This window comes from Caretta caretta, chromosome 15 (assembly GCF_965140235.1).
Source record: "Caretta caretta isolate rCarCar2 chromosome 15, rCarCar1.hap1, whole genome shotgun sequence".
In the NCBI taxonomy this organism is placed as follows: Eukaryota; Metazoa; Chordata; order Testudines; family Cheloniidae; genus Caretta; species Caretta caretta.
This window is the reverse complement of record NC_134220.1, coordinates 11,389,431-11,416,546: the sequence shown is the minus strand read 5'-3', so window position 1 is coordinate 11,416,546 and position 27,116 is coordinate 11,389,431. Positions and strand designations below refer to the sequence as shown.

At 44.9% G+C, this 27,116-nt stretch overlaps 2 protein-coding genes across 5 annotated transcripts; one reads left to right on the top strand and one right to left on the bottom strand.

The window, feature by feature from the left end:
• The first annotated feature begins 152 nt into the window (after positions 1-152).
• On the top strand, positions 153-6,148 carry C15H12orf43 (chromosome 15 C12orf43 homolog). 2 transcript variants are annotated; one of them, XM_048821442.2, is made up of 6 exons: positions 283-424; positions 2,494-2,539; positions 3,258-3,356; positions 4,187-4,260; positions 4,605-4,695; positions 5,023-6,148. In XM_048821442.2, exons 1-6 carry the CDS (start codon positions 283-285, stop codon positions 5,387-5,389), a joined length of 819 nt encoding a protein of 272 aa, XP_048677399.2. In that variant the 3' UTR covers positions 5,390-6,148. The 2 variants fall into 2 exon arrangements, with proteins under 2 accessions (XP_048677400.2, XP_048677399.2); XM_048821443.2 differs by lacking the exons at positions 2,494-2,539; positions 3,258-3,356 and having other exon boundaries at positions 153-424.
• On the bottom strand, positions 6,041-26,182 carry HNF1A (HNF1 homeobox A). Of its 3 annotated transcripts, none has more exons than XM_048821433.2 (10): positions 25,569-26,182; positions 17,707-17,906; positions 16,661-16,847; positions 15,784-16,022; positions 14,215-14,417; positions 11,419-11,620; positions 10,320-10,511; positions 9,909-10,030; positions 9,423-9,564; positions 6,041-8,551 (listed from the first exon to the last, which is right to left on the bottom strand). In XM_048821433.2, the coding sequence occupies exons 1-10, from the start codon at positions 25,901-25,903 to the stop codon at positions 8,424-8,426; spliced, it is 1,950 nt and encodes a 649-aa protein (XP_048677390.2). In that variant the 5' UTR covers positions 25,904-26,182; the 3' UTR covers positions 6,041-8,423. The 3 variants fall into 3 exon arrangements, with proteins under 3 accessions (XP_048677390.2, XP_048677391.2, XP_074976331.1); XM_048821434.2 differs by having other exon boundaries at positions 14,215-14,372; XM_075120230.1 differs by lacking the exons at positions 16,661-16,847; positions 17,707-17,906.
• Positions 26,183-27,116: the final 934 nt, after the last annotated feature.

Below are 27,116 nucleotides of genomic sequence, written 5' to 3'. Positions count from 1 at the left end.
CCCCTTCAATTAAACGATCATTCAGAACAGATTTTAAATGGATTAGATGAAACAGGACCCCTGCAGAGGGAGATACAAGCATGCCAACCCCACCCCACCCAAACCAGCCCCACTGAGGAAGTGCTCTCCACTCCTTCACCCCTTCCACTTGAGGGAGAGGCGAGGTCATGGAGTCTCCCCGCCGGAGCAGGAACTTGCAAACGCATGGGATCAGCAGAGGGCTCTCGGTCCCCGTCACTGTGGCCTGGACTACAAGTCCCAGGATGCTCTGGGGTTTCCAAGATGGCGGCGCTCAGGGGTGGCTGTGGCGCGAATGTTTCGGACTCGGAGAGCAGCAGCGCGGAGGACTTGGAGCGGTTTCGCGAGGCCGCCTGGGACCCGGCTGGGTGGCGGGCGGCGGTGGTTCCGCCGGAGCCCGGCAGCGGTAGGGCGGCTGGGGGTGACGCTGGGGTCCTGTGTTTTGGTGGCGACAGGTCCGACCGAGAGCAGGCGCTTCCCCTCCTATGGGTGGGGGCAGCACCCAGGGAAGCGGGGACTGGACTCCCCTGATCCGGTGGAGTGCCCTAGGCTGTCACACCCCAATTCCGTTCCTGCCTCTCTGGTCCCTGGGTAGTAGCCGAGCCTGTGGCTGGCCCACATCTCAGTAAGAGCAGCCAGACCCCAAAGCAGGCGAGGTGGCTAGCTCTGGATTTTGGGTGCTGGAGGGCCTTAAGGGACAGTAGGTGGGTGCAAGCCCCTGCCCCCCACACTGTGGCCTCTCAAAGGCAGTTTTGCTCCTCCATTACTAACTGAGCAGCTTTATGTGTAATTATGATTGTGTCTAGAGTACAGTTGGTGTAGGAACTAAACTAATGGTGAACTCAGACCTGACTCAAGCAGGGATAGATTATGTTAAAAAATTAAAAAGTGGCATATTAAATCTCATGCTAACCTGCACTCTCTGTAAGAAAACACTTCTTAAAAACGGTCTTTAAAAGAAGTCTGAAATAATGAATCTCAAAAAGAAAGAATTGGGAGGACTGAGGATTCTCTAGCATCATGAATCATGTCTGGTGTCTTGTCTACCTTTCTTCACTGTACCTGACCTTGGTATAAGTCACACAGTTGAGTTATGGATCATACTTTGAATTACATCTGAGGAATTAATATACAGAAGAAAAATCGTTTTGCTATGCTGGCTCCTTACTCCCCATGCTGTCCTACCACTGTTTTTCTGGATAAGTGCAAAGAGTGTCTTGCATGCTGTCCAAGTCTGCTTGCTTGAATGCTGAGAGAGTAGAAAATCTGGAAATCTTCTAAGATCCTGTCTAAACTTTGATAGTTACTGCTTTGTAGACAGGGTTTTAATACAGTATTCCCTTGTTATGGTTAAAATATAGTTCAGTTCTGGAGTGTAGACCGCATCCATTGATGTTCCTGACCATACTAAAGCTTTAATCGTTTAGGACAGTAACATGATTTGGGAATATGCATCTTGGCTCCCTCTCTGCTGCAGAGTGACTCTTGCAATAGTTCTCTAGCATTGCAGATGAACCCACCCACCAAAAAAAAGTCATTTGTTACAATTTGGATGGGACCCTCAACAGCCCTGTTTTAAAAAAAAAAAAACAAAAAAACCTTGCCTCATATTAAACGCTGGACAATGCTTTGTCTCTGCTGTTTAATCAGACAGAAGGTTTAAAATGTAGGTGTTACCTAATGTTCTTGTTTCTGTGAGAGAACCATATACTTTCTTTATACTCTCAGCAGAGGTTTTGACATGTTGTGACTGAAGACTTTCTTTCGATTTTTCTTAGAAAATGAGCCTGTACAATGTAAAAAATCAAAGGCCCAGTAATACAGAGGTTGCTGAAAGAAAAAAATCATCTTTATATAAATTAAATCAGTTGGCTCCACTTAAACTAGACATAGTATCCAGCTACTCAATCCAGACTGAATTTCTGGGTAACTTAATCAGTAGCTAACTAGCCAGATAGCTTTAGACTTACTCTATCTTGTGTCTTCACCCTGCCAGTGACCTTCATCTGTACCTCACCCTACTTCTAGGAAGCCCATCTAAAAATGCTAATCAGATTTGGCAGCCTTTCTGTCAAGCCCCAGAATTCAAACTTCAAAGTTTGGCTCTCCATGGGGCTCTGTGTCATAGAGTATGTGATATATGGTACTATCAATGGAGGACTTGGCTTGCCTTCCATTTAGGATCATAATAGAAAAGATATATTAGATTCTTGCCATAGCTGGATACTTCCCTCCAGTAGATGTTGGGTTCAGTATTAAACTCGTGTTGCATTATTTTAGCAAGTGGAGTTAGTCACTTGACATGTAGTTTGCTTGAAAAATGTTTCAAATCATATCCGTATCCTCCTTTGAATGCGACCACTATTCTATCTTCCAAAAATTACTTTTACGCTGTAAAATCATCTGCAGTGGAATTAGGATTAAAGATGTTTTAGTCTTGGAGATTTCTAATTTGCCTTTGCTTTGTTTTATCAGGTGGCTTTGGGAAGGACAAGTTATTATCAGTTCAGCCCAGTCTCAGGTATTTTTTCTGGATTTCAGAGTGCTGTTTGCGTGAAGAAAAATGAAACCGTGATTATAGGCAGAACTTGTGCTGCCTATACAGTAGTTAAGGTTACCTGACCCTTTCCATTATAAGACATTGTCTTTTGTCCACAACTGAATACTAAGTGACCAAATATTTCCCCTGATTAATGGGGGAAGTAATCCCTGGTTTAGAAGCCTTGTGGTGGAGTCCACGTTCTCCTGTCTTCATTCTCAATATTTTTCTTTGATAGGCTTGGAGACTATGCTTACAATCTGGCAACTTTTAATAAAGTCCTCCCTTCAGGGGCAGGTTTGGAGTGAGCAGCAGCACATTGCTGATATACCCCCAACTCTGTTCTTCAGGGACAAAGGAATGAGAGGAGCATTCAAGCTCCAATCCTTGGCCTGTGCTGCTGAGACTCTCAGCAAAAGGTCAGTTAATACCAGTTATGTTGTTGATGCTTAGGGAATGTGGACATCTGTCTTTTGGGAACCATACTGAGACCACCCAAGCTAGCTTCACACATCCTAGTGAACAGTCTTCCGATGGTAGTGGCTTTTGGCCACTATCAGTCTGAGCTGGATTTGAATCGCTCACTTAGTGGTCTAAGGTGCTCTATCCCATTGCCAGTCCCCAGTCTTCAGTTTTAGGTGAAAGCAGCAGATGGTTACTGGGTCTGAGGGAGATCACACATTGTTTTTATTTCAAACAGACAGAAGGTGAATGACCATGACAGAGATGGCAACGAATTACAGACCACACCAGAGTTCAGAGCACATGTTGCAAAGAAACTGGGAGCAATATTAGACAGGTAACCAGTACCAAAGCACAGCGTTAAGAGATTAAATCAGCCTTAGTCAGAACCTTCCCTTGCAAGAGCAGTGTCAATACCCTTGAGTGGTAGAAGTGTGAATAACTGAAGAGTTAAATACATCTTTTTTTCATGGGAAACATCTTGTATTTTGAGGAAAGATTGTTTCTTTTCTTGTTTCTTACATCCCTGTGCATACTGCTGGCTTGTGACTGAGCTTCTAATGCTCGTGAACTGACCCTTGTCCTATTCACCCATTGGTAATGTAGTAGACCTGGTGTGTGCTACAGAGCCTTTCTTGTTAGCTTCAGTGCTCAGTGTTCTGTGTTGGGTAAGGGAATAGATAGGATTGAGATTCACCAGAGCCACCTCCATTTATGACCAGGCTTTGAATCTGTTCAGGAAATTATCTAGTCCACGTGTGTGATCTTTTTTTCAACTTATCCATACAACAAACAAATTCAGCCTAACGCAGAGCTGTGCTGGCATCATGGTAGGTGTTCAAAGACTTCGCCTAATTGCAGATTACTGCTGCCTTTCTTTAATGTGGAAGTATGGCCCATGGGAACTAATGGGCTTCAGATACAATGTGGGTTGGCTGCTTGGAATGTTGCATGTCGATAGTTTCTGTGTGCCACACTTCTGAATGAAATGGCTGTGCTCTGTGGAGTTAGCTATGAAAGTAAAAATATTGAAATTAACTGAGTGAAGGTTACTTAACTGCTCACTTTAATCTTGTTTAACATTTCCAACTTCTTAAACTCAGCCTGGCTACATAAAATTGAATATTTGTTTCCTTTCCTAAAATCAGACTGTGGTCTTCCTTATAGCTACATCACTGTCTTGGAGGATTCATCAGGTCCTGCACGGAATTCCACGCAAACAGCTGACTCTGAAGACGATGGTGAGTTCCAAGTACAATCACTGTTGTCAGCACTCATCTAATAGCTCACCACTGGCACAAATGTAATGAATTCTATCTGGTATTAGCTCATACAGTGCTCTAGATTAAAGAAAGAGTGCGGTAGAAGAACTTCCTGTTAATATCAGCAGGGGTTGTTACCTTCATGTAATAGTGCAGAAAGCTTAACTAATACCTTCTAGTTCTTCAGGCCAACGTAAATTCCATGTGAGGATTGACACCACTGTTGCCTCATAGAGGGATTGCTGCTGCTGACTGTTTTATATCTTGGCTAAAATCGTTTGCTAACCTATTTATTTCCCCCTGTTCCTTTTTGTATTTCTTAGGTTTTCGCTTATTCTCTTCATCTGTTCCAGGAGATAGTGGGAAATCTAAACCTCCGCTCTTAGCCAGGAGGCGACGACCTTCTAGTTCTAGGTGAGATGTTAGTCTGCTACTTTGTTCCTAAAAATATTCCATGCTGTTTCAGAGATTCCTTTTACATTTGACTTTGGAAAAAGATTTTTCCTAGTGCAGGGAAACTAGGAATTTTAACTAGAGGTTGCATTCATTTTTCCAATGCACATAATGCATTTAAAGGGCAGCTTGGAGTACAGACTGGTTAAGTGGTCACTGGAATATGTTTTTGAGTCACAAATCCATTACATTTATCACGATTATGCTAATCTCAGAGTCTGTGTTTTGGGTGAATTCAGAATGAAAGTGTAACATACTTACCTCCCACTTTGCTTGCAACCCTTCCAGTGAGCTGGACAGTGACCAGGAATGGCAGAAATACCAAGAGGCTGCTGTGTCAGCAGCAGATATCTTGAAGCAAAGTGCTTTTTCTGTGATGCCTCCGGATTCCAGCCAGGCTCACAAACAGGAGTGCAAAGAGGACGACCAAAAGAAGAAAAAGAAAAGAAAGAAGAAAGCTAGAGGAGAGCATAATAGTGAACAGAAGACAGCAGGATGTTGCCAGATCAGCAACGAGACTCTGTGCTCCGTTGATGGAGAGTGTAAGAGGCAAGAAGGCAGATGTACAGAGGACACAACATTGCCCAGAGTAGTGAAGAAGAAGAAGAAGAAAAAGATTACCAGAAAAGAAGCGAATGATGATTCCGCTCTATGAACCACATATGGTCAGGATGGAAGAAGGATGGTGAAAAGTTAACAAAGGTAGTTCCTGCACGTTGTCCTCTGCTGGAAATGTGCAGAAACAATTGGCAAAGCTTCTGTTTTAAGGGAGTCAAAGGAGTAAGAGTTTAAGTGACTGTCCTTGTTGGGGGCATCCCTTGGGGAACTCCCCTTTTCCATTCCATCACAAAACAATTACTTGCATTGCTGGTTATGCAGACCTTGCACTGAAGGATTTTGTATTCTGCACAGACTTGGGCGATACAGGGACATACTGAGAGTCACCTCCGCCCTGGTCTGATCCTTCTGTGTATCAAGCCCAAATCCTGTGTCCCAGAGCTAGTATACATGTGTGATAAACTGATTTTGGTGGAGATGGTGATAGAGAATCAGTTCCTATTTCACCTCTCCCACCACCTGGTGTCAGAACCATGGGAGAAACGGCTCCAGGCTGTGAGAGACTGACTTATCCACAAATATCCTGGCAAATCTTGGGGACCCACCTACCTCTCCTATAATCACCAGAAGTACATTACCGAAACCTGCCATGTTACTAATTCCCATGGAATATACACCTCTCCGGGGGTCCTGTGCAGAACTATGAAAAGATTGTGCAATGGTGTCACTTCATCGTTATAGGCAGGTGTTTCTTTCAAAACTGACTCCCTCAGTGCTTTATTTTCACGGTATTACATCTGCCAGTGTGCAGTAGAATTCAATAACAATAAATGCCTCATAGTCTCATTTAATATAATGTCTTATGCACAACTGCCATCTTCTTCCATTAGGATGGGCACAGCTAACAGAGGTATTGCACATCATATGTGCCTTTAGTTGCACAATTGTCTGTAGCTATTTGATGATGCTGTAGAACTGCCAGAAATAGGTGTCTTTGAGCCCAGCATGGCAGTAACTGCATTTAAGTCCTTATTTCATCAACCAGGTCTATGTTGTCTCTCTGAGATGCAGCAGCAGTTTTTGGCAGCTTTCAGTACTGTTTTTATTTTCCTAATATTGGCCTGCAGCTCTGAGATTTCAGGGAAAGACCTAATATTTGGATGGGTGGAGGAACTTGAGATGCTAAAGCGAGAAAATATTGCTCCTTGTAGGGTCCTGGGAGTCACCTACATTTTGTGCAAGAACCCCAATATTTTTCACATAAGGAAATGCCCTGCAGGCATCTAAACTGCAAAAGTATTTTGAAAATCAGCCTGTGAATTAACCTAATACACCAACAGAAATCCCATGCCTTATGGCCATCATTACAATTATAAGTAATTTTAACTTCTGAAAATCATGTGACTTTTAAAACTTTTTCTGGATTCCTCATAAATTTGACTTCACTTATACAACAGTCTCAAATGGTTTTCTTTCAGTTTACTGAAAGTTAAATATATTTACAAGATAACACAGAGTGGAGAGGGGCATCAGTCCTAGAGACAAATTCCATTGAGATTTTTGGTTACTGAAATTAGGCTCTAATAGTTCATAATATCAGAGTCCAGGGAAAAAGTCTTCTGAATACTGGCACCAAATTACATCTATATGTTTTAAGTCATAAGACATGGTGGCTATAGGGACACTGTCAACTTATTTGTATGGTTTCTTTTATTCTCCATTGTTTCTTACCCTTTTAGAGGCTTGATCATATTTTTCCCTCATTGGGTTTTGTCCCCTTTACAGTGTAAATTGATAGCTTCAGCTCCATTAGAACCCCAGAAAGAAGTTTATGATGGCTTCTCCTATGTTTGTTTGCAGCTCTTCAGTGATATGAAAGTACAAGCAACAAGGAAGAAGAGGAATTACTAGAAGCATTTATAACTAGGGACTCAGGACCCAAAGTGTTCAATTTTACAAATAGATCCATGGAAATCTGAGGGGTTATTCACAGAAGTGAGGGCTGTAGCATCAGCACACAGTGAAGGGCTAAGAATTAAGGATGTGGTTACACTATATTCATACTAAAACAATCCACCTATATGGAGATCTTTACAGAGAAGGTCTGATACGTGTGAGAGAGACCAATACACACAATCCCTGTTAGAAGGGGCAATGGTGTAACATGAGGGACAGGGCTTAAAGAGCCTTGTTTCTGAACCATTATTTTCAGATGTATTCTGTTGAGCCACTTCTTTCTCCCTCCCCATCCCAAATGCTGACCACACCGGCTCCGCTGATCACCCTGTGAGGGGCGTGAGAGACCAAGAATCAAGCCTGCTGATGTGGAGAAATAAACATTCCTTTCTCCTCAGCTTGAATTTCTGAATTTAAAACAAAGTAGAACTATTGACAATACTCAGGCCTCTTCCACTAGGCCAGGGCTGTTTTAGGGTAGGTCATATTTCTGAACCTAAATAAATTGACAGCGTCCCTTTTAAGTTAAAGAAACGGCAAGTTTTTAGTTAGTGGCTCTGTAATGAGAGGATAGTTCTTATGTGATCCCTGGCTCTGTTTCTCAGGGTCTTTTTAGCTGCAAGGCCAGTATTTGGGCTCTTGTACTGTCTGCCCCTAGAAAAGTTTCTCTCTCATTCAGTTTCCATCAGTCTGTTTGCAGCAGTGGTGGGTGTTTAAGCGGTGCTCACCTGCCGTTAGCTGCTCAGCTCTACTGACTTGCTGTGGAATTGGCAGGTTTACATATATGCAGCCCAGCTAAGGTTAAGAAGAATGAAAATTCCAGCTATCCCTTTGCAATTTTGCCATAGACCATTCAGACCCTTATCCTGGTGGAAGTCCTCAATTTCTGGTCTCTATGCTGGCCACTGTTCCCTTTGGCAGTGGAAGCTAGTGGTGTCAGCCCTGTCCTCCTCTGTCATCCGCTCTGGATGTGTGCTCATAGCTTTGTTCTCAAGAAAAACCCCCTCCTGTGTTGTGTTTGGATGAGGGTGAGGACTTTACGCAAGGCAGTGGAGAGGGGCTGGAGGCCTCCGGACCTCCCTGTGGAAGGCAGCAGTGACAGTGAATCACAAACACAGATGGAGGTGCTCCTGATGGCTCAGTCATTGCAGTCGCCTGTGAACTGGTCACCATGGTTACTGAGTGGAGGATGCCATCTGTGTGGGGATGAAGGTCTCAATAACGCTGTGAGTAGATGGCAGCAAGTGGCTGTGGCTGTTGGTGGAGTCAGAGCTGTGGTAGAGCACCAGGCTGCTAGAGGAGACTGTTAAAAACATGCAGTTTTAGCATGGTAGTTTCCTTCATCTGTTCCTTCTCTAATTCCCCTCTCCCTTCCCTCTTTCTACATGGCATCTCAGGATTCTTCATCTCAGACACTACGGTCTGATATCTTCCTGTCATCACTGAAGAGTTAGGGCTTGTCTACACAAACACTGAGTTTACAGCAAACTGGGGTGTAAATCTACCCCACACCAGCTTGCCACACACTAAGTGTCTGTGTGGACCCTGCTGCAGTGTACTAAAAGTTCCATAGTGCACCTTGATCTATGCCTCTTTGAAACAGGCGTAGATTAAAGCACACTGTGGAACTTCCAGTGTGCAGCAACAGGGTGCATAGCAGGGTAGATTTACGCTCCAGTTTGGTGCACACTCGGTGGTTTTATAGACAAGCCCTCACTCCTTTATCCCATTCCTATTTCATATGCAAAAACTTGCGTGCCGAGATCCAAAGCTGTTCTCAAAGTATCATGGGGATCAACCCATGTGGAATTAAAATGACTTGCTAATGTCCTCTCAGAGTTGGTAGGCTTTACCCTATATCCTATCCCCGAAGGAATCTCTGCCTCCCCAGCCCTGAATGCCTTCTGCAGGTTTGACTGTGTAGGGACACTATTCCTGCCTGTGTTCTTCAATAGGCCCCATATCCACACCCAGACCTCACTTTGGATATGCTGAAAAGTCCTTGCTATGGACTGTGCTTTAGACCATCCTTTCATGATGTCATTTTCTGTATCCCCCAGGACCTGGTTGGAGTTGTGTCGCAGAATAGGAAGTCCTGGATGCTATTTCATGTCCTACCATTGGGGTATTGGTGGATGGAGGGACAGTATAAAATGATAGTTTATTGATCTTACCAGCTGGGCTTGGGGTGAGGCGATGGCCTGGCTGAAGGTGCTGAATGGTTGTGTCTTGGTTCTGTAAATGTATTGTTGGTGTCTGTGACACTGACGTGTGGATCCCGGACTCCGTATGGGTCTCTGATTCAGATGTAAACACCTGAGAAAATTAATGTTTCCTAAGCTTTGGAACAGTGCCTGGGTCAGATCTGTCTCCTATGAGCCTTCCAATAGGCACTTACATGGGCAAGCTGGATTGGAAACAGCAAGCGGGTCCTGTTTCCAAGGAGACTCATTGCTGCTTGGCAATGCAGAAAGGAAGCTTGGGTTAATGTTCCCAGTGTTCCAGCTGGTATTGGGGTGAGGAAGATTGTCCTGCTGGAGTGGCACGGACAGGGGGCCAGATATGCTGTACTGGCATAGGCAATATGCTACGTGATACACAGTGCAGTTTTAAGTAGGGGAATGAAGGCATATGATAAACACTATTCCCTGCTTTGTTACCTGTTTGGTTGGTGTCAGGTTAGTCAGGGCACTGAGATTTGCTGTATCAGTTATCACCATGGTCTGGGGTAAAAGGCCAGTGTGTCCATATTGGGCCACTTCAGACTTGTGGCTGTAGAGAGCTAGAAATGAAAGAAAACAAGATTGTGTGGATGCTGGAGCTCTGAGAGTTGTAACCAGGAACAGTTAAATGGGAGATCAACTTAGCCAAAGTGACACCAACATGAATCTGCTGTCAGTCAGTCCTGAATCTCAGACACAACCAGTGGGACATGGATCCAGGAGAGGAATCACCTACCCTCTTCTGTTGTTCTTCTGATAATAAACAGAGTGCTGCAAGCCCAGAGGCCATCAATAACCTCCCAAGCAAAAGGGACTGTGGAGTTTGGGAAATCCAGTTTGAACCCTTACCATGGGGGCTCTGTATCTGGGCCATGGTGGCCATGAAGGGGCTCTGATTGATGTGGCTCTGGACCTGCTGCATGATGGGCTGCTGGTAAGATGGGTGGAGCTGCTGGGAGAACTGGACAGGCTGAAGGGTAGTAAGGCTGCTTCCCATGCTGTTTATCACAGGAACACTCTGAGCTTGGGTGGAGGCTAGGCCTGAGAAATAAAGACATGCATATTCAGTTCCTTGTTTCATCTCATCTCATACTGGGAGTGCATGACTGTTCCTTCTGCTAAAGTGAGGTCTGCAGAAATTCTGGAGTGTTCTCCGTAGCTGTGCCTAATCTACAATAGTAGTATGAGCTAGGACTCTTTGGGGCAAGGGGAGCTGCTTTACAGCTGTGCCTTGTCGAGTTGTGAATGAACTTAGTGTCTCAGAAAGTCAAGGTCTATCAACAGTAGTCTGAGCAACCTATCGTGCAGAAAAGCCCCTTGCAAGCAGCTCTTACCACCACTGCTTGTGCCTGAGCTGAGGCATCCTGTTCAGCCACAGATCACGCAATGCAGTTCTGTTCAAATCTGCTGTTATCCTTCACTGGAGAGACCTTCTTTAAAAGTGAGAGTGAAGTTTAATGGCCCAGTCATTATTTTAACCTCACCTCAGACTGCTGGCAAAAGAGGCAAGTGTGCTATGTGTAACTAACCACAACAATCTGAATTTAGACTCATGGGGTTCATTTTGTTTAGGCTGCCAAACAGCTGGATTTGAACCAATGACATGGAGACAAAAGGTTTTATATCCCTTTACTCAAGTTCCTTAGCCATCCGTTCCCCACTTGTGACATTTAAACTGGTAAACTCTACAGGAGCAGAACATTTTCCTATCATGTGGACTGGTGCAAAGTACTAATGCTTCCGAGGAGCTCCTGACAATCCCCATATTTGTGATTGACTCCCCCACCCATATATTTTTCCTTGCAGCCTCAAAGCTTTTGACTCAGGAAATGAGCAACAATTATGATTGTAGATCCTTTTTTTCCTTTCTGGGTAAATCCTGATAAACGGAGCGTGGGATAGAAACCACAGTGAGCCCTCCACCGTCCCCACATTGTTCACTGCTCACCTATTACCAGGGTGGAGGCCCCTGTGTTGGTGAATGCTGGTGCCAGGGATGAGGTCTCACCAGCTCCAATTGCCATAACACCAGGCAGTGAAGCCATGATTAGATTCTGGGTTTGCTGGCTCAATGTGTGTGGATTTTGCTCTAGGCTGTGCAAAGCGGTCAGGGTGCTGACAGGAGGGAGAGGTCCCCCGTGAGCAGAGATCTGTGCATGAGGAAGAAAGAAGAGCTGTGAAAATGCCATCCACAACAGCTGGAGTATGGTGAGCACTTTAAAGTTCCAATCTGTGATCAGTTTCCCACCCAGCTGCTGACCGTTTGGAAGGGACTTCATTTAGCTGAGTACAGTTTGTATGCTTCCTTTGATGCTGCTTCCATGCTGATTAATTAACCATTAAAGAACACTGTCACGGTATGAACAGTAGCACTTTTCCCTGGTCAGTCTACTCCCATCTGAGAATCTCAAAGTGCATTAGAAATATTTGTGAATTCAGCCTCTGTTCCCATAGAGTGAAGTATTCTCCTCAGTTTACGTTAGGAAGGAGAAAATCAGGTACAGAAGTCGATCCATTTACCCTATTGCTGCTTAATCATATTTAAAAATTCCATGCAAATTTTTATGTAAAAAAGTTTCAATGTTTTTAATATGTTAAAAAAAAATGTTCAGCTTTAGCAGCCTAATACTTATACTTGTTTAGCACTTTGCAACTAGGGACCTCAGAAGGCTGTACAAACTTTAACGCTCACAACCCTGTTAGAAGGTAGATATGAAGTTCATTTTAGAGTTCGAGAAGTGAGGCACAGAGAGGCTAAGTGACTTAAGGAACTCATGAGTCCTTCGTTTCTTAGGGTTTCTCTACAGTCTATGTTAGTACGCACCAGAAGGGTGTAAATTCTAGTGTGCATTATTGCAGGGTTGCTTGTTACAGATAGAGGGAACATATCTGGCTAGTGGGTAGAGCAGGACTTAAGTCCTAGACTTGGTTCTGTCACTGACTGAATTTGTGACCTTTGTCAAGTCATTTAACCTGTCTGTGTCTCAGCTTTCAAACTCTCAGATTAACTTCATAATTCATATCTACCTTCTAGTGAGGTTGAGGGTTGTAGTCCGTAAACCGGGGTGGGCAAACTTTTTGGCCCAAGGGCCACATCTGGGTACGGAAATTGTATGGCGGGCCATGAATGCTCACAAAATTGAGGGGTGGGATGCAGGAGGGGGTGAGGGCTCCGGCTGGGGGTGCAGGTCTGGGGTGGGGCTGGGGATGAGGGTTGGGGGTGCAGGAGAGTGCTCCAGGCTGGGACCGAGGGGTTCGGAGGGTGGGAGGGGGATCAGGGCTGAGGCAGAGGGTTGGGGTGTGGGAGGGGGTCGGGGTGCAGGATCTGGGTGGCGCTTACTGCAAGCAGCTCCCAGAAGCAGCGACATGTCCCCCCTCTGGCTCTATGTGGAGGCACGGCCAGGGGGCTCTGCGCACTGCCCTGTCTGCAGGCGCCATCCCTGCAGCTCCCATTGGCCAGGAACCCATGGGTGGGGTGGTGCTTGGGGCAGGGGCAGCACGTGGAGCCCCTTGGCTGCCCCTACACGTAGGAGCTGGAAGGGGGACATGCTGCTTCTTCTGGGAGCCATGGCACACCCGGAGCAGGGCAAGCTTGCGACCCTCCTCCCTGGTGGGAGCTCAAGGGCCAGATTAAAACGTCTGAAGGGCTGGATGTGGCCTCCAGGCCGTAGTTTGTCCACCCCTGCCGTAAGCCATGTGAGGTCCCTAGTTAAAATGTCCTATAAAAGTATCACAAGTGTTAAGCTGCCAGAGCTGAACGCTTAATATATATAGTTAAATAAATTGGAACTACTTAAACATAAACATTTGCATTGAATTTGTAACAAGATTAAGGAGCAATAGGGTAAATGGTTGGACTAACCATCTTGACAGTGTCCCTTTTTGTATACAGCAGTAAAAGGAGATTTTCAAAGTCTTGTGGAAAGACTTCCATCACAATAGTGACCAGAAAATCAGCAAGGTGACTGGGTAACTGTAAAGATTTTAATTGGATTCATGAATTGAACTTTGCCCCAGGACAGCTGTGGAGCAATACAAACTTCTTGCTAACAGGTTTTCTACGTAGCATACAATCCAAGCGAAGTGTGCAAACCAGGCAAGAATGATCAATCATATAATCTTAGCATAGCGATACAAACCACATGGGAGGAGGCTTAGTTAATGAAAGATATCCAAAGGAGATCTGCCTCAAGATGAATATGATTAGGCTGGTCCAATCCAGATTTACTGTACAAGACCTATTGGTAGGAATTCTATGCAAGATGGGTCTGTTGCACCTAACTTTTACAAATGGGTCAGGGCAGGTAACAGTCCCTGTTTTGTTAATCCCACTGGATTCTTTTCAGCTATCTTGCTGAGTGTGGAGTTCAATCAGAAGTGAGAGGTAATTGATCAGTGGGAGAGGAACAGACCTTTTGGGATGGGGAGGTTAAAGACAGGTGTGTCATTAGATGTCTTGGGCCCTGTTTTCCTACTGAAAGGTGTACCATACTGTTTTGATTAATCCCAGGGCAGTAACTGGATAGGGTAGTCCTACTTAGTCTTCATGCTCCCAGTACCCACCCCCACCACTAGGTGGCATGGTGTGAGAATCCTAAGAATGCTTTTGGACTTGGTACTGCTGTGGGGAGTTAACAGCAGTCTGGAAAATATCATTTTTAAATATTGTCCTCTGCAAACCTGGGGTTCTTCTTTGATTCCCTGACATCATGGAGTCACCAGGACTAGAGTATAGGTCACTCACCAGCTTAGTGTCTGTGGTCAATAGGTTCTGGCTTGGCTCCAGTCCAGGGGGAGAGACCTGATGGAGGATGGTTTGGGTGGTCACCATGGAGCTGTTCCCATGATGATTGCTGCTGGAAGACTCGGCCTCATTGGCTGGCTGCTGATTGTACCTCATTCCTATGTCAGAAAAGGAGAGACTTGGTTCCCACAGATGAGGCTGATCTAGTAAATTAGGACAAGCAATAAATTCAATTCCCTTTCTAGGCATTTGCCTTAGAAATGCCAGGTGCACTGAGGCAGCCCTCCTTCCTTTGGAGCTGAGGGGCTGTGTGGACTGAGCACGATACTTGGAAACCAAGAACATGCCAAAGTTTTAATCCTCCCAGTAGCTTGCTGGGTGGCCTTGGACAAGTAATCTCCTAATGTGCCGGCTTTGTGCAGGGCTGAGTATCCTTGTGGGAAAGAAGCTGTATAGCTAAGTTGGGTAGAAATTCTTCCTGGGAGTAAATATAGAAGGGAAGGGAGTCTGGGTGATAGCATCTACCCCAAAGTGAGAGGGAAACTCAGTCTTCCAGGTTCACTCAATCCTGGGCTTTCCTGGCCTCATCAATAGACCCAAATCCTTCCTTGGAGAGACCACCACCCATCAAAGGGAGAGGGGAATTCTTTCTTCTAGACTTTTAAGTGGTAGGCCCTCTCTACTCTATTGTGTCAAGGGAGATTGCTAGCAACCTCTTACTCTGAGAGGGATGATGGAATTTCCACCATTAAATTCCTGCTCTAGTATTGAGGACAGGTTAGGTAGCAGCATTATTCCCTTCCCTGCATAGAAGGGGAGTTTGCACTTGTGCTCTAGTTGCAGTGTCTCTTGCAGACCAGGAGATCGGTGATGATTGGTGCTACTTCACTAACACACTGACATCTCAAGGACTTTTGCCTAGAAACACTAGAAAGGACAAAGCCCTTGAGCATTACATAATAGAAAAGTGAGCTTGCTGAACACAGGTATTTGTTGCTTGTTCATCTGGCTACCACAGAGAAAGGAGGCAGAGATGCCACTCTTCTGCTTTCAGTGATTATGAAAACTGCCAGTCTGTTTTGGCTTGCTGAGGACGCAGAGGGTAACTTTTCGTAACTTCTAACAATTCAGCCAAGAATGTTTGTGTCCCAAACTTACGGCAGTTGGAGGCTCCCAAAGAGGGAGGCATGCATGTGAGAAGAAAGGGTATACAATTAACCTCTGATACAACCTAACAGGTGAGCTCTTGAAATAGGGATTACTGACTGCTGTTCATCACAGGGGGCTGTGACCAAGCAATGAATGAGAACTGACTATAAGGCACTCCCTCAGCATTAAGCTTCCAATGTCCTCTTCACTCCACTTGTCACTCTTCTCCCCTCATCTTGTGAATGCAGAGATATCCCTTTATCACCTACACTCTCATCTTGTGTAAACCCCACATCAGTTTGGCTCTCTCATCTACTGAGCAGCTTCTGAAGGGACAGGCTTCGAAATGGCCTTGGTGCCTGAACTTGCAGGCTCACCAGTCTCCAGTTCCAGAACTCGCTCTTTGTAGTCAGTACTCACCATGTACTTTGCTTGGCGAGATAGCAGGCGTTGGCTGAAGGGAGGAAGAGTTGTGAGAGGTCAGTGGGGGAGCAGAGCTGGTCTGCGGCCCACTGTAGGTATCCATGGCTAGCTTGTGCCGAAAGGCCTCCTCCTTCCTACGGTTGGCGAACCAGTTATAAACTCTCACCTCGGTGACCAGGTTTGAGCCCAGACCTTGGGCCTGGGATGGGGAGACGCCACGCTGAATGCACTCTGCCCTGTCAGGAAAGAGCATAGGAAGGACCTTGGTGATCTCCTGCGTTAGGAAATACTTTATTTCTGTTTGGTGAGCTGGAGCACTGTCGAATGATTGATAGCACGGGGTTGACTCCCTAATCAGCCAATACATGCTGGGGTGCCTCCTGTGACTAGGCAGGGTCTCTATAACACCAGGCCCTTGATGATGCACTCATGGAGTGGGGGCAGGGGCATGCTCTATATGAGTGTGTGGTGTGTTCATGACTTTGGTGTCTGTATGCATGCTGTCATGCCTGGTCACCTGTAAGCAGAGGCTCAGGGCAGGATGAGCAGGCTGTTCTTTACAGTAGGTAGAGAGCCAGGTTGTTGGAGCCCAGGACGGGAATAACAGGCAGTGAGAGCTCAGTGCTGGAAGCTTGTTCTAAAGCTGGCTCTAGACAATCATTCTCTTGCTCTGTCTGTGTATTGGGATTTCAGTACACAGTGTTTTGCAAATTGTATCCCAAAGAAAGAACAAGAGGAGATCTCAATCCACTGCTACCACATTGCCCTGACACAGAGTAGAGTATGGCTTCTGGCAGTATAGCAAGAGGACACAAAGGCCCATTCCAACCCTCTCTTTTCCCCTCCTCCATCAACACTGGAGGCCCTCCTTCACCTGTTGCACTCCTCCACCAATGCCTCTCTCTCCTCCTTGCTCGGGTTCTTCTGTCTCTCGTAAGCTTGGAATAGGATCTGTTGTGAGGCAGGACCCCACTTAAAGCGGTTTCTTCTCCCTTTCTTGGTGGGCAGGTCGTCTCCCATGGGCTCCTCTGCCACGAGTCCCTGACCAGCATGTGTGAACTCTGGAAACACAAATGGGCAAGGGGCTTTGCTTGCTGATAGGATGTTTCTATAATGTTCTCTTGCTTGGAATTCAACTGGCTCAGAGCAGCTTATCCCCACTCATCGTCTCCTACTATTGAACAAATGCAGGTGCAAAATCTAGATGAGATTTAAATAAAGCTCTATATTTGTCTAAAATGGGTAAGATCGTCCCCAATGGGACCATCAGACATGTTGCATCTTGATTCCTAGTGTGAAGCAGTGAAACGGAACAAGCAGCAGGAGCTGGGGTGGATGCAGCTCATGTAGAGTCCAACGCTCTAGGCCAACCAAAGGCCAAGTTATTAATTTTACTAGGGGCCCATCTAATACGTATAAAATTAAACAGATTACAGTCACATTCGTTCATATGGAGGTGGAGGCTGCAAAGGCTATCCTTTTTAAGCATGTATTTGTAACATGCTGGCTTAGTATGTGTGAGATGATATCCCACTAATGGCTGACCCCAGAGCTACAGCTACTTATTCATGGCTAAAGGAATTACTTCTTTAGATGAAATTGCAGAAAACTCTTTTCTGGTGCTGAAGGTCCTGGGTTCTATCACTGCTGGTGATCAGCTATGCTGTCTGAGCTTACATAAATGCACTTCATTGGGCAGTACTCTATCTTAGTCCAAATCGATGCCTCCACTTGGATATACCGATAGATGGGAGCTATAGCCTGCTCTCCTTTGTGCAGTTTGGCCACCCCTATTGAATGGTGACATGGACTTGTTTAACCTTATTGCTAGAAAGGGCCCCCCCTCCCCTGCCTTCCACACTGCAGATGAGGGTAGGGGGAACTATAGGACACCAGCAGATTTGCTGTTGCTGTACTTACGCTGGGCCACCTCTCGCTGCTTGCGGACGTACCAGGTGTAGAGGGCAGCTCTCTTCTGGGTTTTCATGGGTGTGCCTTTGTTGAGGTGCTGTGAGAGGTGAGACTGATTTAAACCTGTAGTGTCCACCACCTCCCTTTGAGGGATGTTGTGCTGCTGGAGGTAGGATTTTACCATCTTTGCTACTCTCCAGGGATCCTCTCTAGAAGGAACAGAAAATGCACCTCATTAAAGATAGAATTCTTCTCTGGGTATCCAGGTTGTACAGAAGGGATTCAAGGAATGTCAGCCAGCACTTCTTGCATGAAGCAATGAGAGAGGTGAATCCTCTGTTCACGCTTTGCCTTTGATGAGGCAGGTAGGATAGATTTAGTATGCTGTATAATAGCCGTTCATCTCTCCAAGGAAATCTCCTCTTCAGTGTGACAGTCTATGCAGTGGTTTGACCCAACCTCCAAGCTAAATGACTTACTCATTAAAAGATTTAGGCAAGTATTTTTGATAGCCCTGGAGACTGAACTCCTTGGAGTAGCAGTGATGACAATTTCCTCTATGCCATGCTTCCTATGTAGTTCAGTTCTGACCAAGAGCCTGTCACTGGTGGAGCAGATGATGTCCCAGGGTTCCATTTCTCACAATGCTGTATGTTCTGGGCTCTGCTTTTCAGTTTCAGGAGGTGGGTCTCTTTTACCCTGCTTCCCTGTCTGTGGGGAATGTGTGCTCACAGATAATGCAGTGTACTTTCCTGAACTGGGTTCACTTTAATATCAGACCGACTCATCCTCACTTGCACTCTGGTTCTGATCCAGCTTGGGGTAACCCACAGTGGAGCAGCCAAGAGACAGAGGAGCTCCAAACCCAAAATAACTGGAAATGATTCAAGAACTGAAGAGGAAACCCTCCTCCTCTACAATATATACTTGTGCACGTGAGACTCCTGTACCCAGACACCAACCATATACACCACCCACATGTCCTTGCACATATGGCACTTTGCATGTACACATAAAGATAACCATACATCTGCTCTTTCAAATTTTCCATTTTGCATCTACATACTTAGAGAAAAAAATGAACACCTATTTACAATTCCAGCCACTCCATTGTACAAGCTAAGAAGAGTAGAATTGTGCATGAATAAAACCCCAAAATTGTAAATCTGATAGGGTTTATCAGAATGTCTGTTAAGGTTCCCAAACATTTGAGTAACCATGGGGCTGACTAAGGCGATCATGATTGAATTTTGGTGAGTGGTTTCGGTTTGACTGAACCTGAAGCTCAGTAAAACTTGAAAGATCTGAACCAAGCAGTTGAGAACCAAACAAAACTCTTGCATGAACAACCCCCGTGTTGAGAAATGTCTTATTTCTTTGCAGCTGTAACATGGAGCCTCCCTCTGTGTTTCTAATGTGAAATGCCTGAGGGACTGACTGGACTGGACGTGATCCCAACATGGTATAGATGATAATGTTGATGTCCTCTCCAAATACAAGTAGCAGCTGGGTGGAATGAGAGAAAAATACCCAGGACTATGGGGAAAATACAGCAGGACAGTTGGGGGTGGAGGGAGAGAGAGCAGCCTGAGCACGAGCTGCTTTGTTGACTCTGGGTTGTCAGCAGCTGAAAAGCGATAAGGAGGACAAAGTCCACACCTGTTCTCTCAGCGCAAACACCCTTATCTCTGTTCCTGCTGCAGCCTCTTCCACAGCAACCAGACGGTCCAAGGAGCAAGCTCAACTGCAGTTAAAGTGTGGCAGGAGGCTGAGACAGGGCCAGTTTTCTGGAGAAATCTCTTTTCTTAAAATGGCACCACAGGTTCCTCTCTGATGGTGGAACTGTGCCAAAATGCTCCATTTTCCACCTCTCCCCTTGTACTCTTCAAAGACCCCAAATTAGGGCAGCCCAACTGGCCTATTTTTTCCCATTCCTGAGCTTTAAGCATTTGGTGTTTGCTCTACTACCTCTTGAGACAAGGACTAATCTCCTCCCTATTGTGGTCTCTCTTTACACAGCCTCTATGAATCTAGCCTGCAGCTGAGCCTTGGGCACTTTCCTTCTTTAAAGAGGTACCCAACAGTCCCAAGCTGGCCCAGGATTCTGTTGTACAGTGATAGATTAGATGCTCAAGGGCAAGGCTTCTGACCTGTCTTTCAGATCATGTTTCTGGGTCAGCTAGCGAAGAAAGGGAGGGGGATTCATGATCCCCCATAGAAGCTTCTGTAACATACTAACTTCCTTCCCACTTGGCATCTGAGCCACTTACTTACGTCTCTCTTGTCAGAATCCCCAGCTCTCTGTCAGGAAGGAGTGGGGAGGTACTTGGGAGAGGATGAGACTCACACTCTTTCATAATTTAGAACACTATGGGGTGCCAAGGTAGACACACATTCCCAAGGTGTGTCAACAATTCAAGTGCATCTGCACTTGGGAGCTGTTTACAGCATGGATGTCCCCTAACATGGGTAAAGGGTGGTTTCATGGTGTAGCATAGATGAAGCCTTAACTGTGTCCACATGCACTGTCAAAGCCAACGCTTTAATTCCTGTGTAAAGAAACCTCATGATCCTAGGTTATACTGTAGAGTAGGCTGTTTTTTTTTTCTTTTTCTTTCCATTTTTAGCATTTATTTGAAGTTCTCTCCCCTCCCTCCCCCATTGTCCTAAGGTAAGGTTCAGTTATGCCACAAACCGCTATTAAGGCAACTTGTGTCTCTGGAGCAAACATTTTAAAAAGATAGATATAGAAGTTTCAGGTGGTTTAATTTGGAGTAACTGTCCCTGAAGAAATAGGAGGAAGAAATCATTCCCACACTGGAGAAAACTCAGAATCCTACAAGATTTCAATGTGACTCGGGGGAAAAAAATCACGGAAGGTTTATTTTCTTGCAAATTTCTGGCATTATTTTGGAAGCTTCTCTTAGTCACTCAGTGTAATCAGGCTGTTGCTAGGTCTGTTGAACACTCTCACGGACTGTCACTTATCCTCATAGTGCCTTCCCCATAGACACAAACACCAGGGGTGAAATCCTTTCTCCACTGAAGTCAATGGCAAAACTCTCTTTGCCTTCAGTAGGAGTAGGATTTCACTCCAGGCCCAATCTTGCTAGTCTTACTTGGGCAAAGTGCCCAATGAATTTAGTGAGTCAGGAGGGCAAAAGGATCCAAGCCTTGTTCAACATCTGACCACTTCCTGCCTCATTTTGGCTTCAGCTTCCCTTTCTTCCCAAATACAAACTCTACCTCCATTGCTTTACCATTCTTCAGGGTCTATCTCCAGATTTTCCTTATCCTCAGATAAGACTTTCACGTTTTCCTTCCCATCTTCTAGGTCCTGGTCTCTTGCCTTCAGCTTCTCCTTGTCCCCTGAGCATAGGCTCTCTCCCTGGCCCTATACAACCTCTGGGGTATGGGGTCCTATCTCTTCCATTCCAGCTGCTCCTTTCCTCAGTTGTGAGGTTGCTTTTTGAGGGCGTTTTCACCTCCCTTTTGTTACTTGAACAATAAGTAACCCAGGTAGTTAGTTATAAACTCAAAGGGAACAAGAGGCTAGTTGATAATTTATAGCAACATCTCAAATTTAAATGGAAAGTAAATATCAAGTTGTTCGCATTAAAGAAAACCCAATGCAGAGAGCTGGGGATATAACATTCAGGAGACCTTCTTTCTCCTTCACTCTCCCTGATTTTTCTTCCCAAACTGTCTTTTTCCTTTTTTGGTCCTCATTCTGTCTTTCTGTCCACCCTGTTTACTTTATTCTCCACCACCTCTCAGGGCAGCAATGTCTGATCCTTTTCAGATTCCCTTGTGCAAAAGATCTGATTTGATCTCTTGGAGGCAAGTTCTGAATTCCTCCAGCTTTGAACTGGAAACAAGTTCAAAGGAGATCCAGAGCTTTGAAGTGCTCAGGATCATTGCTCCAGTCCTTTCCATTGAAGACTGCCAGACATCTTTCGCCGGTTTCAATGCACAGACTGGACCTGAGATAGGCAGAGAGCAGGGAAGGTAAGAGGAGCCCTAGCATGATTGTTTTCTGTTTGAACTTTGCTTGGTTTGCCTTAGCTTGGCCTATACAATCATATGCTGACATAAAAGGGGTGTTATAGCTTCATCTCAGGGCCCCTCAGCAACCAGCTCCCTGGGGGAAAGGGCTAGGCCTTTTACCTCTACATCTCCCTTTTTCCTCTTCAGAAAATATGCCCAGAAAATCTTATCTCAACCTCCCTCTTTCCTTGTGGAATTCTACCCTTTGCCCTAGAGGGAAAAATTGCTATACCTCCCCACAGGTAAAAGCCCTTATCCTGACTCCTCATTATACATTGGCCGCATACCCCTCACCAATTGAAGTCTGCTCCTTCCCCTGTCCCCCACCAAAGACAATCTGTATTCTATCTTCTCCATAGGGAATAGCTAATAATTACTCCATTGCCTCCCCCCACAAATGAATTAATTTACTATTGACTTGATACTCCTCCTCCATCCAGTTCTGTCCTTTTGTGGAGTGAATTGAGGCATTTTCAAAAACACTTACGTTATTTAGGATTGTGGGTCCCATGGAAGAGCAATGAGACTTGTACTTCTGAATCACTGAGGTACTCTTTCTGTGGCTCACGAAAGCTCATGCTCAAATAAATTGGTTAGTCTCTAAGATGCCACAAGTACTCCTTTTCTTTTTGAGGTACTCTTGAAAATCCCATCCCTTATCTCTCTTCTGGGATTCAGTGTAGTGGGTGAATGGCTGGCCCACTAGCTCCTCACTAAGGAAACCTCCCTATGTATTGCATTCAGTGTATTCTGTAGGGACAACGGGTAATGGACTCCAGCAAGTGAACTTAGAGCTATGTAGGGGGGCAAGTGCCTCCATACTGGATTTACTCAGTGTAATACAGTGGTTCACAAACTGCTCTGTAGGATCACTATTGTTTCACAGAGCACATACTAATGGTCTGCAGAAAAGTGACTGGTCACATTGTGCTTTTTCTCCTTGTTCCCAGGCAGTACAACAAAAGCACAGAAATACATTAAACCTTTTCCTGTGTTACTTTCCCATGTAAGCAAGTAAGTTATTGTGACCATGAACAGGAGGTGAGGTGTCCATGAGAGAATCTTTTGATTGAGATGTGATCTACAATAGTCTGAAAACTGCTGGTAACACACAAGGAGGTTTTGTCACTTTCATAGTGCCTCAGTTCACCCTGTGTATTTGAATACCACAAAATTGTGCACTCGGGTTTTTGAGCAACCTTGAATTTGCAAGCAGAGAAGCTCTGTTCTGCATGCTGTTGTGCTTGGTGAGTGAGGCTACTCTCCTTTCTTGTGCCCCAGCTGGTGGGAAGTGATTTCTATCATACACCATTTTTGTACTATGTATAATATGTCTTGACTTCTTACCACACCTCCAATCCTGTTCCTTTGTTGAGTGAATTGAGGCATTTTCAAAAACACCTACATTATTTAAGATTTATATATAATATAAATTATTATTATTATTCTAAGGACCTGGCCCATCAGGCCTTCTTCTAGTAAAAGAAGGTTTCTTTCCTGAAGGGGCTTCTTAGTTGTTAGCTATTGCTTGCCTTATGGTTAAGACACAGAACCAGGTTCCAGAAGATCCTGGTTCTATTTCCAGCCCTTCCACCAACTTCCCATGTAACCCTGGGTAAGGCACTTAACCTCTCCGTGCCTTAGTTTCCTCATCTGTAAATTAGAATGATGTCTCATTCACAGTTTGTAAAGAGCTTTGAGATCCTCCATTAGAAAATGCTGAAGAAGTGCACAGCATTACTGTAAAAATGTGGTATAGAAATTAGTTTAGTGCTGAAACTGACAGGAACCACAGGGCAACTGGAAAGATGGGAAAGATCAGAAACCAGAGTTTATGCCAAGGTGAAGGGAGATGTGGAGGTGAAGGACCACACTGGATCCCCAACTCCTGGATAGGAATTCCCTCCAGTTGTGAAATTCTTTTTACCAGAGCAGAGTGGATAGAGTTTAATTCCTGCTTCATCCATTCATTAAAGAGGAGATAGAGCCAGGTGCTCTTTAGCTTCCATGGCTTTCTCTATGGAGAGACACCTGATAAATCATCAGAAGTTAATGATCAAAAAGCTTATCAGGGTCTTTTTGTTTATAAATTTATAAGACAAAAGAGAAATAATAAAGCCACTGGATAATTAGTAACTAGCCAGGGCCCGCCCGGTGCAACTGGAGCTCAAACTGCCCCAAGATCTCTACACAGGCTTAGGGAGAAGAGAGAGAGAGAGAAGGAGATGGATAAGAGCAATGTGAAAGAGAGACAGACAGACAGGTAGACCTAGAAATAGGGTGATGAGAGACAGAGAGAAGTGTGTGTGGGGGGGGAATAGGAAAGGAGAATCTGAGGAAAACAGACATAGAACAGGGGAGTTGGAAACAGCAAGGATATAAGAAAGAGGGAGGGGGACAAAATGAAAAGGGAGAGAAGGAAAGGGGTTTATTGGATGGAAAAGAAGACTGAATTATGGGGAACATCTTTCCTCTCAGGTAAGTGTTGTTCTAGTGTATTTTATTCCTTTAGCTACTGTAATGTGATCAGCTCCAAATCTGCCCAGACTCTCTCTAGAGGTCAGGCAATAGAACCATCCCCTCTGAAATATTACAGTGAATATTAACCCTTTAAGTACTGTGCTATCTCTCTACCTTGGGGCTATTGCTGGGGTTTTGTGCATACTTTTTTTTAATATGTTTTGTATTAATATATCCTTTCCCCATTAAAAAGGAATGGCCGCAAAGCCGGTAAATCCTCTAACTGGAGTTTAATTTTCCCAAAAAAGATTGTGAGTAGCAGTTTGAGTCTCCAGAACATTGCAGTCACCCTGTGCCTCCTGTCTGCTCCTAATCTTGGAGAGTAGCTTCAGCACAGACAGATGAGATTTTGTGGCTAAGGATTTAATTGTGTTAGATGGATTTGAAGGGCGATACCCTGAAGTCCTTGCTCAGGCAGACCAGCCATTGGAATCCCTAGAATTCATGTTGCTGAGTTAGAATTGCAGGAGCACAATTCTGTTTCTGTCTATGTGCTTACTGGAGTGAAATGAGAGTGATTGGTTCAGGAAGCTCATATTTTTTTTGCTATTAAGAATAAATAATTGCATGTTAAGGTAAGTCATACAACATTAGTCTGTAGAATGCACACTCGTCTATATTCAGTGTTCATGATGGGAGATGGAGGATAGAAGCATTGGGTATGTTGACCTGGATTGCCAACCAATTTGGCCTGCAGTCCTTCATCTGAAATTCCCACTAAAAACAACGGGAGTCTTATGTGCACAAAGACATGAAGATCAGGCTTTCTTAATTTGTCTCTACTGACAAATACTTGACTTTACCTAAAGTCAGTAAAATAAAAATATACGTCTCAGTAAAAATGGCAAGAGAACTTAGGAGTATTTTCTCCTCCTATGGTGAGAATTCCCACACTACATGATGAAAGCTAATATGATGGCTTCTTTTCTTATTTTTTTCTAATAACTAAAACGGTGGCTTCTGTAAAAACTGACAGACGGCTAAAGTGACAGAAGTTGTACAACTCCCAGTTTTTTCTGAAGTCCTTGTTTCCCAGATGATATTATCACTTTTAATATGTAATTGGGCCCCATGGCGCTTTGTGTGTGCGTATGTTTGAAATGTCATTGGAAGGAAACTGAACATTATTAAGGAACATGAACCTTGTCAGTGCAGTGAATTTTGGGTTTTGGGGGCTGGCATTGATGGGCAGAATCTGCACGCTTAGATCAACTGTGAACCCAAAGGTATTTCACGGAAGAGATGAAGGAAAGAGAAATAAAGGAACGGAGAGCAAGAAGGGGAAAGGAAAACAATGTCCTTACTGTAATAGTCTCTCCACCACAGCCTTCTGGTGAGCAGCCTCCTCTGGACTCAGGTTTTCCAGCTCCTTCATTATTGGAGGGGTGAATTCCTCCCCATCGTCGGAGGTTTCCTCCTCGGACATCCTGGATTCTTCCATCCCATTGGGCAGATTGGGAATTTCAGCACAGGGTTCCCCTTTTTCTGCCTGGATGGCACTGATGGCACGCTGGCTTTCACTCTGGAGGGCATAGGGGTCCACTTCCCCGAGCGCTTTGATCAGGGTCTCCTTGGTTAGCCCTGACTCCAGCAGTGCTCCCAGCAGCTCCACCTGAAGATGACTCAGCTTAGAGACCATGGTCTTCAGTCTGGTGTCCCTTGGATTTGAGTTTCAGCACGTTCTGCCTTCAGCCTTCCCTACACCATGTTCCTGAGGTAACACGCCCGACTGTCAGCAAAGTGGGAATGGCATAGACTCCCGCCTTTGCACCCCCCAAAAAAACAAAATACAAAAATGAGCCACTTCAGACCCCCCACAACTGTCCTGAGCCAGTGCTGATAAAGGGACCCTTGACTATCTGTTTACATTGGAGCAGTGTAAATTCTCCAAGGTTCATATTTATCCGTGTGCTTAGCAAGTTACTGAACTTTGGACTTCAGCACTGCAGCAGCAGTTCACAAAGTGCAGCAAGGGGGGGGAGGGGAAAAGGTAGGGCGGCAGAAGAGAAAAGGAATGGACAGAGAAAAAGCCAGGATGAGAGACCGATAGAAGAGAGAAATGGAAAGAAAATTGAATGAGAAAGTGAGAGTGGAGAAGTCTGACTGGTTCTTGCCCCTATTGGTTTAAGAGCAGGGTTAGGCTTGAGGAACCAGAAGCATGGGACTAAGCCCCACCAAAACCTTTGGGTTGGGAATTAGCGGCCTCAGTAGCTGGGCCAATCTCTGTGCACCACACCCCAGGCATCCAGTATGACCTCTGGATTTATTCTAATACTCTCAAAGGGCTCCCATTGACTTCAGTGGGACAGGCTGAGGCACTAAATGACTGCTGAGCCAGTTCCCCACATTGACACTTACCTGTCCCCATTTCTCTTCATTGTAACCTACTGCCTTTATTATTCATTGGGTGCGTGCTCACACTGTGTACTCAGATTATAAAGGAGACATGGGGCCTGCCCCCACTCAATTTACAATCTAAGTAGACAAACAAAATAAACATGCAAGCTGTGTTCTGGGTATTGGTGTACCTACAACTGCTCCTCCTTTCCCTATGAGTGTCACCCACAGTGACTTCATTTATCAACACCATAGTTCCACCCCTATTGATACTAGTCTGCTTAAGGGATCTACTCCCAACTATTGGATGTCTTTTTAAAAGATATGCACTAGTTAATCCCAAAAGGTATGGGCTTGATGCAGGAATCACTTGGTCAAATTCTCTGGTCACTGTTGTATAGGAAGTCAGATTAGATGTTGTTAATGGTTACTTTTCACCTTAACACCTGTGAATGAATGTATCTACTCTGATTGGCAAACAGAAGGCATAATTAAAATTATCAATTTGTAATAGT

Bases quoted from the DNA above. Each gene is read 5' to 3' on its own strand.
- HNF1A (XM_048821433.2), bottom strand. From the start codon at position 25,903: ATGGTCTCTAAGCTGAGTCATCTTCAGGTGGAGCTGCTGGGAGCACTG. The intron at 16,023-16,660 runs GTGAAGGAGGGC...CTTTCCTGACAG, and splicing joins TTGGTGGAGGAGTGCAACAG to GGCAGAGTGCATTCAGCGTG. The intron at 8,552-9,422 runs GTAAGATCAATA...TGTTTTTAACAG, and splicing joins CCTCACCCCAAGCCCAGCTG to TCTCCTCTAGCAGCCTGGTG.
- C15H12orf43 (XM_048821442.2), top strand. From the start codon at position 283: ATGGCGGCGCTCAGGGGTGGCTGTGGCGCGAATGTTTCGGACTCGGAG. The intron at 2,540-3,257 runs GTATTTTTTCTG...TATTTCAAACAG, and splicing joins TCAGTTCAGCCCAGTCTCAG to ACAGAAGGTGAATGACCATG. The intron at 3,357-4,186 runs GTAACCAGTACC...TCTTCCTTATAG, and splicing joins CTGGGAGCAATATTAGACAG to CTACATCACTGTCTTGGAGG.